Source organism: Tribolium madens, unplaced genomic scaffold (assembly GCF_015345945.1).
Source record: "Tribolium madens isolate multiple individuals breed KSU strain unplaced genomic scaffold, Tmad_KSU_1.1 Scaffold_71;HRSCAF=194;Tcas5.2_LG6, whole genome shotgun sequence".
In the NCBI taxonomy this organism is placed as follows: Eukaryota; Metazoa; Arthropoda; class Insecta; order Coleoptera; family Tenebrionidae; genus Tribolium; species Tribolium madens.
Window position 1 is genome coordinate 3,516,055 of NW_025401041.1, and position 11,677 is coordinate 3,527,731.

Genomic DNA, 11,677 nt, shown 5'->3' on the forward strand with positions numbered 1-11,677 from the left:
AGTTATCAGATTTCGACAGCGTGCGCATGCGTGACGTTTAGATTTCTTCAAGACTCGGGGAAAAATTTTCAGTTCACAATTCGTCACTTACCTTCTTTAAGCCCAAAAGTGTGCAGAAACACTATTTAAGTCACCATTTTGTCATTTTCACCTCACTCGCGACATTTATCACAGTTTTTCCATCGTTTTTGTTTGATTTTCTTGAAGCGTGTGAGCCAAATTACGCGAAATGTCAAAAACTGTCAGAATTCCAAAGCACCCTATGTTCTATGTTTTTTCTTTAAGTGTAAATTTAGGAACTTTGCGGCCTTTTTGAGTCATGAAAGTCGCGCTTTCCATAGTTTTTGGTTAAATTTTCGTATTCTATTTTCGCCCAATCTTCGCATTTTGCCCTTTTTTACTTTTATTAAAAGTGTGTGTCGAAAAAACCAAAAGCTAGTGGTGCAACAAAGATGGTCTAATTAACGTTTCTATAGGTGTGATAAAGCAAAAGCTATCACTCTTTTAGTTTAGTATGTTACAAAATACAAAACAACCACATCGATAAAGCTGTCAAATTACACAAACAAAATAGCCTGAAAAACAAAAACAGGCAAAAATAGAGTAACTTCTTTACTAAAATAAGATTATTAAAAAATAAACATTAATTATTTCATAGTTTTAATATTTTAATTTACAACAATCTTCTGAGAAAAATTTATAGTTCTACCATACTAAAAAAATTGAGTTTGTCATCTATTTGTTGTAATAATCAATGTAATTTAGACTTACTCATGATTACTTTACCACTCTCCACAATTCCACTTTAAAAACTAAAATTAATTAATTAAAATTAATTCAGGCAACCAGCTATACACTGGTGTATAAATACCAAGCAAAATAAAACGAACAATTAATAAGTTAATAATTTATATTTATAGTGAGATTACAATTGCTACAATTACTAACATTAATGAGAAATGACGGATTCCCGTTGGGATTATCCGTTTTGGTGATTTTAATATTTTGATCTGAACTAGAAAACTCACTCCCGTTGATAACAATCTCGTCTTTGCATCGACTCGTCGATAAACCCGCGACTTCATTATCATTAATATTATATAAAACTCGATTCGCACAATTTGATTCTTTCTCGTTCGCTTCGCTCGCACTCGACAACTCATTATCACTCATCAACTCCTCCTTGACATTCACCGGAACGTCAACATGAAGCGGATTGGCCACTTCACTTCCTTGAATAATCGGGGAATTCCTCACCAAACCTTCGGCAAAACTCGGAAAATTCCACCGGCCGAGTCCGGCATTCGCCGCGAGAGTGGCCGAAGTTCGCCGAAACGCCCTCCCAGTGTAACTCTCGGGATTTTCCAAATTCAGAAACTTCGCGATGCGACACGGAATTTCAATGAAGGTGTTTCGACCCACCGGTTGGTTGAAACATCGCCCCCCTTGATACCGCATGAAGAAACGCGGACTTTCAATTGTTAATTTCGATCGCAACTCGATGTATTTCTTCACTTTATCTATGTGTTCGGTGATTATGAACATTCGGGACATCCCCGTTTTCGAATCGGGGATTGTGACAATGAACAAGTCACCCGTTTCTTTCACATTTTCCAGTTTCATGCCGCAGAGTTCGTGACTGCGACACGCGCCGGTGATTCCCATCAACATCACAACCTGAAATTTTTAACTAGTTTTTTATTGAAAAAAGTTGGCTAGTCTGACTGAATTTGACAGGGTTGCCAACTTAATTTCAAGCCACAGGCCACTTTGACCAGAAATTTAAATTAAATTACCTTCATGAGTAAGTATTTGTCATCAGGGGCCTCTTCCAAGAACTGACTGATGCCCTCCCTGCTAAAAGTGTTGGACTTTTTCGGCTTGTAGCCCGCATTCTGTCGTTTCAGGAACGCCCTAAGTTTCAGGAACTTTGAAATATCGACATTTTCGTTGACAAAAATCGTCGTTTTCAGCATGGAATATTCGCACCACAGACTCGAAGGCGATTTCAGTACTGAGGCTTTTTCTTGAAAGTACGACAAGAGCAAGGACTCCGAAACTGAGGCGTTGTCTTTAGCTAAACACCAATCTTTGAATAATTTATACGTCGATTCGTAACGCTTCTTCGATTTTTCAGGGAGTAAAGGCGAACTTACGAGTGCTGGTTCTTCCATTTTTCACACACACTTTTCAGGATTGTTTTTATTTACAAATAAACAATTTACACGACTTGACAACAAGCAGAAGGTAACTAGGGGGACTAATTACATTTCCGGTGTCGTAAGTGTGTTATTATTACTGTGACTGACATTTCACTACAGGGAGGTAGGTTGATTTTACCGACCGAGGGTGTCACTGCACAAAAAACAATCACAAACAAAGGGGATAACATTTCATTGTGACATTCGAAGCAAAATCTAAATCTGTTTACCGTTTTTTAACCATTTACGTCACTGTTTTTATTAATGTATTAGTAAATATACTGAGCAATTGCAATTTTCGCGCTTACGGGATTTCTAGCAACTCTAGTTGTGTTTCTGTACCAACTTCTAATTCAAAACACCCTAAAATTTAAATTTTCAAAATTCTGTGTTCCTGTACAAGTAATAAAAATGACGTTTGACACATTCCAAAGAGTTTTATTAATTTCAACAATTTGTGTTTCATTTTCAGGTTTAAGTAAATCTTCAGTAAACTTAAGGTGTTGGTCATGTAAAGATAAATGTGAAAAACCGGTAAAACAAGTATGCACAATTAATGAAACGTTGTGTTATTTTATAACAGCCGCAGGTAAGTTGAATATTTTAAGGAAAAAAAAAAAACTGAAAAAGTCGTTAGAGGCCGGACGCGAATATAGAGGATGCACAGTGAAAACATCAGATTGTAACAAGATGAAACTTGACCTAAACGCAACTTACTGTAACATGTGTCATGCAAATTACTGTAATTCCCCTGCAGGAAACGGTTTAAAGTCATTTTGGTGGGTCGCTCTAGCCCCAATCCCACTTTTTATTTAAAAATTGAAATAAAAATAAAACAAAATTTCTGTCTCCCGGTTTATTTAAAACAAAAATGGTGTTCAACGATCAGAAAATAACCAAAATAATAATTTTGTTTGATAAAAGTGTATCACTGTAACTAGGTTTGTGATAAAATTTAATAGACGGCGCTAATTGACTGAATAGAACACTGTAAAAATCCTTTATTAAAAACAAATAATCGCAGATTAAAATAAAATAACAATTTACATGATGATCTGGGGCTCTGGCACCGACACGGTGATATTTTTATGCGGGAGGACTTGTCCCCCATTGATATACGTTTCATCTTTGACGATGACATCCTCCCCTAAGACTGTCGTCCCCTCCATTCGTACCCACTTCCCCACCGAGCATCTCCACCCCACGATGCAATTCTCCAACCACGAATTCGACTTAATGACAGCATCCCTCAAAATCGTCGACCTCTTCACACAGACACCCTCTTCAATCACCACTCCTGGACCTATCGTCACATTCGGACCGATTTGACAATTAGGGCCGATCTTCGCCGAAGGGTCCACCAGGACGTTGCCCACCACGCCGGGGCCTTTATACAACTTGTCGGCGTTTTTCGTACGCAAATCCTTCAAGTAGAGACACATCCCGGTGAGGAAGTCCTTCGGCTGGCCCACGTCCATCCAGAAGCCCTGCAGCTCGAAAGCGTACAATTGCTGGTCGGAGACCATGTCGGGGAACACCTCCTTCTCGATAGAGGTGGGGCGCAGCTGGATTCGGCTCACCACACTCGGGTTCAGGATGTATAGGCCTGGAATTATACAACTCACTCGCCTACGTCTCGACAGAAAACATTTCTTAATTTTACATAACTGATCAAAAATTATACAGGGTACGTCAGAACTCGCGCACCAGAGAAAGGTAAGATACAAAAATGTTTAAAAAATTCTATCTGTCAAAAAATTTTGACGTTTATTTTTTGACATTTTACATTTTTTTATATCTATTGAATGATACTGATGATCTTGTAAAGTCTGTTTTTTTTTAAATGGAAATGCCAGTCTTAACGTTGGCATCACTAGTAAATTCATTCATGGTAATTTTAATAAAGGAAGTTGGCAGTTCCGGTTTTTTGAATTAATTTGAAAACAATGTCATTAAACGTCAACACAAAAAATTGTCTAAGAAAATTTAGAGACGAAACACCAAAAAAGAAACAAATTCGGTACACTAACAGTTTTTCGAAATTTGGAAACAAATAGTTCGCAAGCAGGAAGTTAGAAAAAGGACCCGTTAAAATGTAGAATCAATTTCTAATGCAGGTTTGCTAAACATTCTTAATTTTTAGCAAAAAATTGACAAGAATACAAAATAAACATGAATGAGAAAGAACCTCGGAAAGAACGCAATTAAATTAGTGTCTTGTGCATCGTTTTTGAAAAACGAGTTGAAAAAGTAACAATTTTGAAACTAAAGCTGAAGAAGAATTTATAAAATGCATCAACTTTGAGCTCATTTCAATAAATTAGACAAAATTTATTGCCAATCATCATAATACCTACTTGTATCTTTTGCTAAATAACTTTTTTCTGTATAAACATCCTTTTTCTTCAAAGTTTTTGTAGCAAGAATCTCATTTTTGTCCACAACATTGTACTTACTTGCGGTGTGTTTCTATCAAAATTATTAGCACTGAATTCTGTCTTTAGACCTTAGGTAATGATGTCTGACCTCAGGTATTCAATTATAGCGCTTTCAAAGGGCAAACCGGCACAAGATTCATAAAAGTCAAAATTTTGACAACATCTCAGTTTGAACACATAACCATAATTTTTTAATAAAATTTCTAGGGACAAAAACAAAGAGCAAACAAAATTTGTGGCTATGGAGACAAGCTGCTACCAATTTTTTCACCAAAATTTTGACTTGGTAATTTCCATTTAAAAAAAAAACAGACTTTATATGTTTTTTTGAAATCATTTAAAAGTACAAAAATTTTGCCAATAAATCCCATAAATAACATTGAACAGAGTTACAATTTAGGATACAGCTTTCTTGTTTCTTCTTTTAATAGTCTATAGCAAAAAAACTTGAAAAATTAATTTTCCAACAGAAATAAATAGTCATAGTGCAAAATTAAAACCCTCATAACTTGGAATTTTTTATAGATAAATTTTTTTAACATTTATTCTATGACCCTGGTACCTTACCTTATATGGCATTTTTCTCTGGGACGTGAGTTCTGGCGCACCTGTATTTTTTTAAATAAAAAAAGCCTCAAAATTTCGATTTTGGACAAAATACTTTTTTTTAAATATTAATTTAACAAGAAAATACACTCACTCGCCTACGTCTCACGAAAATTTTTTATTTAATTTTGCAACTGTTCAAAAATTAATTTTTTCAAAATTTAAAAAGCCACAGAATACATTCACCACATCTCAAAATTAGGAGTTTGGCCTGTAATTTTTGTGTTGCATTAATTTAATCGAGAAAAAATTAAATCTTTTGATTTCAAATAACAATAATTTATGAATTTAAATAAATAATAGAATGACCTCGACTTTGAGTAATGGAAAATATACAACCAACAAATTTTCCATAAAATTCGTGCAAAAAAACTGAATCTAGTTTATTACAACAAACCCACAAAAAAATTCCAAACCTCGTAGATTTTAAAATATCATTAATAAAAATTAATAATAAAAGTGGCCTTTGTGACATCTTTTTCAATCTTACCAACCTAGTTTCAGTCACTTTGATGAATTTTTAGCGGTATATGTCAAATTTTCATGACATAGTTGACGGTTAGTATGTTATGATGACAACTTAATATCAAAATCACAGGCCACTTTGGCCAAAAACTTAAATGAACAAATTTTTAATAATGAATTATTTACGACAGACAAAATAATAACCATGTCGTAATTATCGAATATTCACCTGTGGGCTGAATTGTATACAATAGTAATTATAATTAGAGTTAAAAAACTTTAATTTCTTCGAGTCATTCATCACTAAATTATTGTTAATACAATAAGCAGGAAATTATTAAGATTTACGTCAAGACAATTATTTTTAATCTTTACGTCAAAATCTTAATTGTTTTTACCTGTTTTTAATTAAAAATTACCGAATTAAAGCGTAGTCAAGAGTGCTTAGTCCAGGTCTGTTAACACTATAAAAAAATTAAACTAAATTTTTTAAAATGATACTACAGTTGTTAATTAACAAAATAACAGAATTTACAAAAAAGTCTATTAATTAGTAAGAAATTACGAAAATCAGTTTGTTTAAATTTAAAAAATAGTAGATTGTTCTATAAGTTAAGAAAAGTGGTTGTTTTCCAGTGAGTGTAAAAGTTTCAACTCACGAGCGAGCGCAGCTCGCGAGTGGATTAAATTTACACGAACGAGGAAAAATCACTTTTCTTAACGTCTTGAACATGCTATTTTTTCGTGTATTTGACCAAAAGGACTAAAATATAAAAATGAAGAAAAATTAATTGATCAAGGTGTCATATTTTGCTAACATGGTAGCAAAATAAGAGAACGATGTTTTTATTAAATAAATTTTTGATTGTGCTATGATTGTGCAAAATGACTGAATTGGGTGAAGGGTTTTCCAATATTTTAGCAACAGTAGCAGAAATTAGTTCAAACTTGCTACCGTCGAAGGCAAGAGAAAAGTATGAGAAAACTTATGAACAGTTTTGTTCATGGAGAAAATCAAAAAAAGTATAGGGAAGTGATGAAAACATCCTAATCGCTTTCTTTTTTGAAAAAGTATTTGTAATTAATTACATTAATTTTCAGTACTAATTTTTAACGTATTGTTGTAGGCTAAAAGTTTGAAATCTTCAACATTGTGGTAATTGTATTCAGTGTTAAAAAGTACGCTGGCTATTAATGAAAATGTTGACATTTCTACTTATAAAAAGTTGCTTGCATATTTAAAACGTCAAAATGATGGATATGTGGCCAAAAAATCTAACATTTTTACGATGGGTAACATCAACATGTTTTTCACTAAGGCCACGGATGACACAAGACAAGAAGGTAGTTATGATTTTTGCTTTACATATGGAGCCTGTCGAGCTGATGAATTACCTTTGCTAAAAGTAGAAGATGTTAATAAAATTTAATACTTTAAATAATTGTACATTTTGTATTAATATTCATAATTAAAAAGTTTAATTGTTGCTTAATTTGATGATCGCAAAGTATTCGTGAAAAGTGTTGGTAACTGAAATCGTGAAAAAATGTGTTGCTAACAATCAAAGTCCCACTTTTCTTTACGATTTTGAATTGAACAATATACTACATTTCTATCAAATACACAAAAAAATGTTTTTATGTTGGTACACCTTAAACCTGTCAACTGTCACGCCCTCTCTCCTAACCCCACTTTCCTACCTGCATTGATTTTATTCGAAATAAACTCCTGAGGCTTCTCCACGAAGCTCTCGATGCAGTGTTTCTCATCGTAGACCACCACCCCATACTTGGAGGGCTCCTCCACCTTGGTTACGACAATGGTCCCCTCCTGTCCATGATCCCTGTGAAACTTGGCCAATTCTTTGAAGGGAAAATCACAAATAATGTCGGAATTGAGAACAAAGAACGGCTTCGGACTCTTGAGGAGATGCTCCCGGGCCAAGGCAATGGGCCCCGCAGTCCCTAAAGGCTCACTTTCGTGTGAAAAAATCAAACTTATTCCTAATTTGACAGCTTCGGCTTTCAACTCTTGTTCCATCTGTTCGGCTCGGTAAGACACCGCGAGGATGACTTCCGTGACGCCGGCCTCGACGAGGGCTTCCATCTGGTGGAGGAGAATCGGCTTGTTGGCGAATTCCACCAAGGGCTTAGGCCGGCTTAGAGTCAAGGGGCGGAGGCGCGTACCGTAGCCCCCCACGAGGATCAAAGCCCGCATTTGCTCTTTCGTCATATTTAGGGGCTGCTGCGCTGGCAAGACACGTCACATTTAATATCATCTAACTGATAAAACCATCCAATTAACCTTTCGTTGTTTGACAGATGACGTGTAAACAAACAACAAGGAGGGCCAACGTAACTATGCGAAACACACTAAATTGGTTCATACAAACCACAAAAAATAATAATTTATGGTTTTGTGCACACTTTCGATTACAACTCCGCCCCAGGGGGTCACTACAAATGCGTTTTTAAACCATAACATTTATTAACCTTACTTAGTTTAACAAATTACAAACAACAAGGACTGCCAACATGACGCGAAACACACTAAATTGGTTTATTCAAATTACAAAAAATAATAATTTATGGTTTTGTGGACACTTTCGATCATAACTCGCCCCAGGGTATCACCACAAAAATGTATTTTAATTTGTGAACTTGTTTTTGCGGAATATTAATAAGGAGTAAAATTATTTTAATCCAACACTTACGTAAACATTACTCAAAACTTAATAATTTATTCAACCCAGATTTGTACAATATACAAAATATAAATACACGAATGACAACAAAAAATTGCCCCTCAAAGAATTAATTTTCGTTACATTGGTATTCACGAAAATTATTGCGTCTTTTTATCCAAATACGTGTTTTTATAGAATTTCCCGAAGAGATAGATAATGAAAAGCACGTTGATTGAAAAGAGACCCATCCAAAACTTGGGGTACGAGCAATTAGGGTTCACCACTGAAGGGAAAACACACAAGAACACCAAACAGTGTTGCACCTTAAAAAAAACACTAAATTTCAGTTACCCAACCTGCATGTACTTACAATTTGTAATACAGTGACGTATTTTTTCCACCACAGTGTTTGACTTGATTTGAACGAACTTAACAAGTAATAACAGTACATTATAAGATGAACAAACGTGTTGTATAAGCCCACAAAAGAGGCTTGTCCTCCTGGGAAGTATTTCCCCGAAACCCAGGCGGCTAGAAGGATACCAACATGATGATAAACATGCAAGAATGACACTTGACGTTCTTTTTTCCGAAGAACGAAAAACATCTAAGGAAATTTGTTTTGTTAAAAGTCACAAAATTTAATTTACTTACGGTTTCAATTAAGTCAAAGTATTTTAAAAGAATGTATCCGTAGTGAAGGTCTATACTGTGCAACACTTCTTGACGGTTTGATTTTTCATAAGGGGTGCAAAAAACGCTTAAATTATTGAAAGTTCCTGCAAACTATAGTAAGACATGACTTGGGGATTTTGTTTTTCAACAGTTATTTTACCCCTAAGAACAAGTATAGATTCCAGAAAATTTGTATTACATTATAACCGATTATTGTAGTTTTGAGTGAAAAAGGTTTCCGATTTTTCATAAACCTTGGGCCGATTAATAAAACAGAAAGTAGATAAAGTCCCAAAGTTGTGATTAATTGAAGTGGTGAATTCATCAAAAATCGATTCATGCGTAAATCTAAAAAGACAAATGAGAAATGAGTGAAAAAAAAACAAAAATACAATACCGGAAATTTGGGGCGAATCCGTTAACACATCCAAAAATTTGCGCACCGACGTAGACATCGTGTTTGTGGTTGTTGTTTCTTCTACTAAACTGTGTTGTGAAAACTAACAATCATGGTCAGCTACCTTATGGAATTTACCATAATTTATCTAACCTTCCACCGCTGACTAATAAAAATGATGATTGGCTTATTAATAATTGATGCCAATTGTGCGTCAAATATATATTGTAAAAATTTTGCAAAAAAACTAATCTGGGGGCACAAAGAACTAAAAAACGTAAACAAAACATTAAATTCGTTAGGTGACAAATCCAAGGCTGCTTTCTAACATTAACCTCGATCGTGGAGGAATTGACGGGATTTCCGGGGCGCAACCAAAGGTTGGCACCACTGACATGACAACGCCACCCTTGTGAGTTAGAAAATAAGTTGGCTGCGTTGTAGAAAAAAAAGTATACGACTCGGGTTTTAATTAAAGAAAAAAATTTAGGTTCAATTAATTCTTCTTTTAAAATCCACCCCGTATATGTCACAATTAGTCGTAGTAGATATGCCTTCCTTACTTAAATATTCAAGGTCGGTTTATTGGCAAAATGTTTGTTGCTGTGACTTGTCATTTTTGTAAAATTCCTGAAACGGGGGGTGGGGGACACCTCCCCATCCCTCCACTCACACCTTTAGTGACCCTTCAACTCTTGACCATGACACAGGCAATGTTTGACTCGTCCAAGGTCACCTTGGTACCATTGCAGAGACCGACCAACAGACCTAGACGTTGTAAATACACAACATATCAGATTTGTCTGTTGGAAAATGCCTTTCAACAGAATTGTTATATACAGAGTGATGAGCGAAAAGAGCTGTCAAAAATGACCGATCTTTCAGAAAGACAAGTGAAATTTTGGTTTCAAAATCGACGATCGAAAATGAAACGCAAACTGAAACAAGAAATGGAAATTGAACAACGTGTCAATGAATATCTTTTGCGTTTGATACAGGATGTTCGAAATGAATGTCCGGTCGAGGTGCAGCCGAGCCAGTCGCAAGCTGCTGCTTTGTTTACTTGCCCGCATGAGTATTTTCATGAAGGGTTTATGCAATGTCCTTGTTCTTATGATTTTATGACGGGTACTAATTAAGTACCCGATCGTTTTTAGAATTTTATTGTATTTATTTTTATTTTGCATAATTGTTACGTTTGATTGTAATAAAGACATTTTTATTTCTGTTTTTAAATCAGTCTACAACTAGACATAACCTCAAAAATTATTCAAAAATTCGAACTTATAAGAAAGTTGTAGAATTATAGCACTTGGCCAAGTGCTCGTGTGCAAGTTTTGTGATTGTGAAATGAAGTCGGCCACTTTCATAATGAGATTTAAAATTTAATTGTAAAAATGCAAATCTCATTTTCATTCAATTAAATTGTAATTTTGAATTAAGTTAGCAATATTGTTCATGTACAGGGTGTTTCACATAATTTTACGAAGCCTGCGCCTGTAAGATGCATTCAATAATACATATTCCGATACGAACTCGATTACAAATTTTGTTCACCCTTTCAAAAATTCCAACATTTTTAGTTAGTTAGTGATTAAGATAGATAAACTAGAATCATAGTCATGCCGTCTCTGTATAGAACAAATGATAATTGTTTCTGAAAAACTGTAGTTTAAGACTAATAATGAAACAGTGATTAATTTAACAACTACTGTCATGGGTTTCCAAAAATTAAATAAATAAATGTGTATTTTTTGTATCTAGCATTTTGTGAATTTTGTATATTTGGGTGCGTGCATTAGACGCAGGTCGTAAAGTTAGTTATGTGAAACACCCTGTATAGAGAGGAGATATGAAAATTAACGATAAATGTTGTTCTTTTAAGGTTAACAACATTTTTTTTTGGTTACTAGATTAGAATTTAACCTAACGCACACAGCTAAAACAAAAAGCGAACTTTAGACTAACAAAACATTGTTAAAAGTTTTGAAATTTTGTTAAAAAAATGGAACTTTCCAAACACAGAAAATAAACCGTTAAACTATATTGCCACCTGACAAAATTTCGATTTATCAATTAATAAAAATCACAGAAAAAATATAGTATACAAGTCGAGTTAGAACAAAGTTACACAATCGTCGAATTGTAGAATTCGGACTACGGGCTCGTTGACACTTTCTAAGTTTTTAGGTATTTGTCAAGTTTGTT

The 11,677-nt window shown here is 34.5% G+C and overlaps 3 protein-coding genes and 1 long non-coding RNA gene across 8 annotated transcripts; 1 reads left to right on the top strand and 3 right to left on the bottom strand.

Annotated features, from left to right (window-relative positions):
- Positions 1-892: 892 nt before the first annotated feature.
- LOC123008737 lies at positions 893-2,491 on the bottom strand. Of its 2 annotated transcripts, XM_044404731.1 has the most exons (3): positions 2,157-2,491; positions 1,797-2,077; positions 893-1,677 (listed from the first exon to the last, which is right to left on the bottom strand). In XM_044404731.1, the coding sequence occupies exons 2-3, from the start codon at positions 1,974-1,976 to the stop codon at positions 901-903; spliced, it is 957 nt and encodes a 318-aa protein (XP_044260666.1). In that variant the 5' UTR covers positions 1,977-2,077; positions 2,157-2,491; the 3' UTR covers positions 893-900. The 2 variants fall into 2 exon arrangements, with proteins under 2 accessions (XP_044260666.1, XP_044260665.1); XM_044404730.1 differs by having other exon boundaries at positions 1,797-2,490.
- Positions 2,492-2,623: 132 nt separating this feature from the next.
- LOC123008868 lies at positions 2,624-3,050 on the top strand. Its single transcript, XR_006412985.1, has 2 exons — positions 2,624-2,790; positions 2,839-3,050. It is a non-coding gene; the product is annotated as an uncharacterized LOC123008868 (long non-coding RNA).
- A 137-nt stretch (positions 3,051-3,187) lies between these two features.
- Positions 3,188-8,184, bottom strand: LOC123008866 (mannose-1-phosphate guanyltransferase beta). 2 transcript variants are annotated; one of them, XM_044404895.1, is made up of 3 exons: positions 8,016-8,184; positions 7,412-7,960; positions 3,188-3,807 (listed from the first exon to the last, which is right to left on the bottom strand). In XM_044404895.1, the coding sequence occupies exons 1-3, from the start codon at positions 8,095-8,097 to the stop codon at positions 3,245-3,247; spliced, it is 1,194 nt and encodes a 397-aa protein (XP_044260830.1). In that variant the 5' UTR covers positions 8,098-8,184; the 3' UTR covers positions 3,188-3,244. The 2 variants fall into 2 exon arrangements, with proteins under 2 accessions (XP_044260830.1, XP_044260831.1); XM_044404896.1 differs by having other exon boundaries at positions 7,412-8,057.
- Positions 8,185-8,435: 251 nt separating this feature from the next.
- On the bottom strand, positions 8,436-9,818 carry LOC123008867 (elongation of very long chain fatty acids protein AAEL008004-like). 3 transcript variants are annotated; one of them, XM_044404898.1, is made up of 6 exons: positions 9,623-9,818; positions 9,470-9,572; positions 9,233-9,420; positions 9,052-9,183; positions 8,768-9,004; positions 8,436-8,720 (listed from the first exon to the last, which is right to left on the bottom strand). In XM_044404898.1, exons 2-6 carry the CDS (start codon positions 9,525-9,527, stop codon positions 8,556-8,558), a joined length of 780 nt encoding a protein of 259 aa, XP_044260833.1. In that variant the 5' UTR covers positions 9,528-9,572; positions 9,623-9,818; the 3' UTR covers positions 8,436-8,555. The 3 variants fall into 3 exon arrangements, with proteins under 3 accessions (XP_044260833.1, XP_044260834.1, XP_044260832.1); XM_044404899.1 differs by having other exon boundaries at positions 9,470-9,553; positions 9,608-9,818; XM_044404897.1 differs by having other exon boundaries at positions 9,470-9,817.
- Between the last annotated feature and the right edge of the window lie 1,859 nt (positions 9,819-11,677).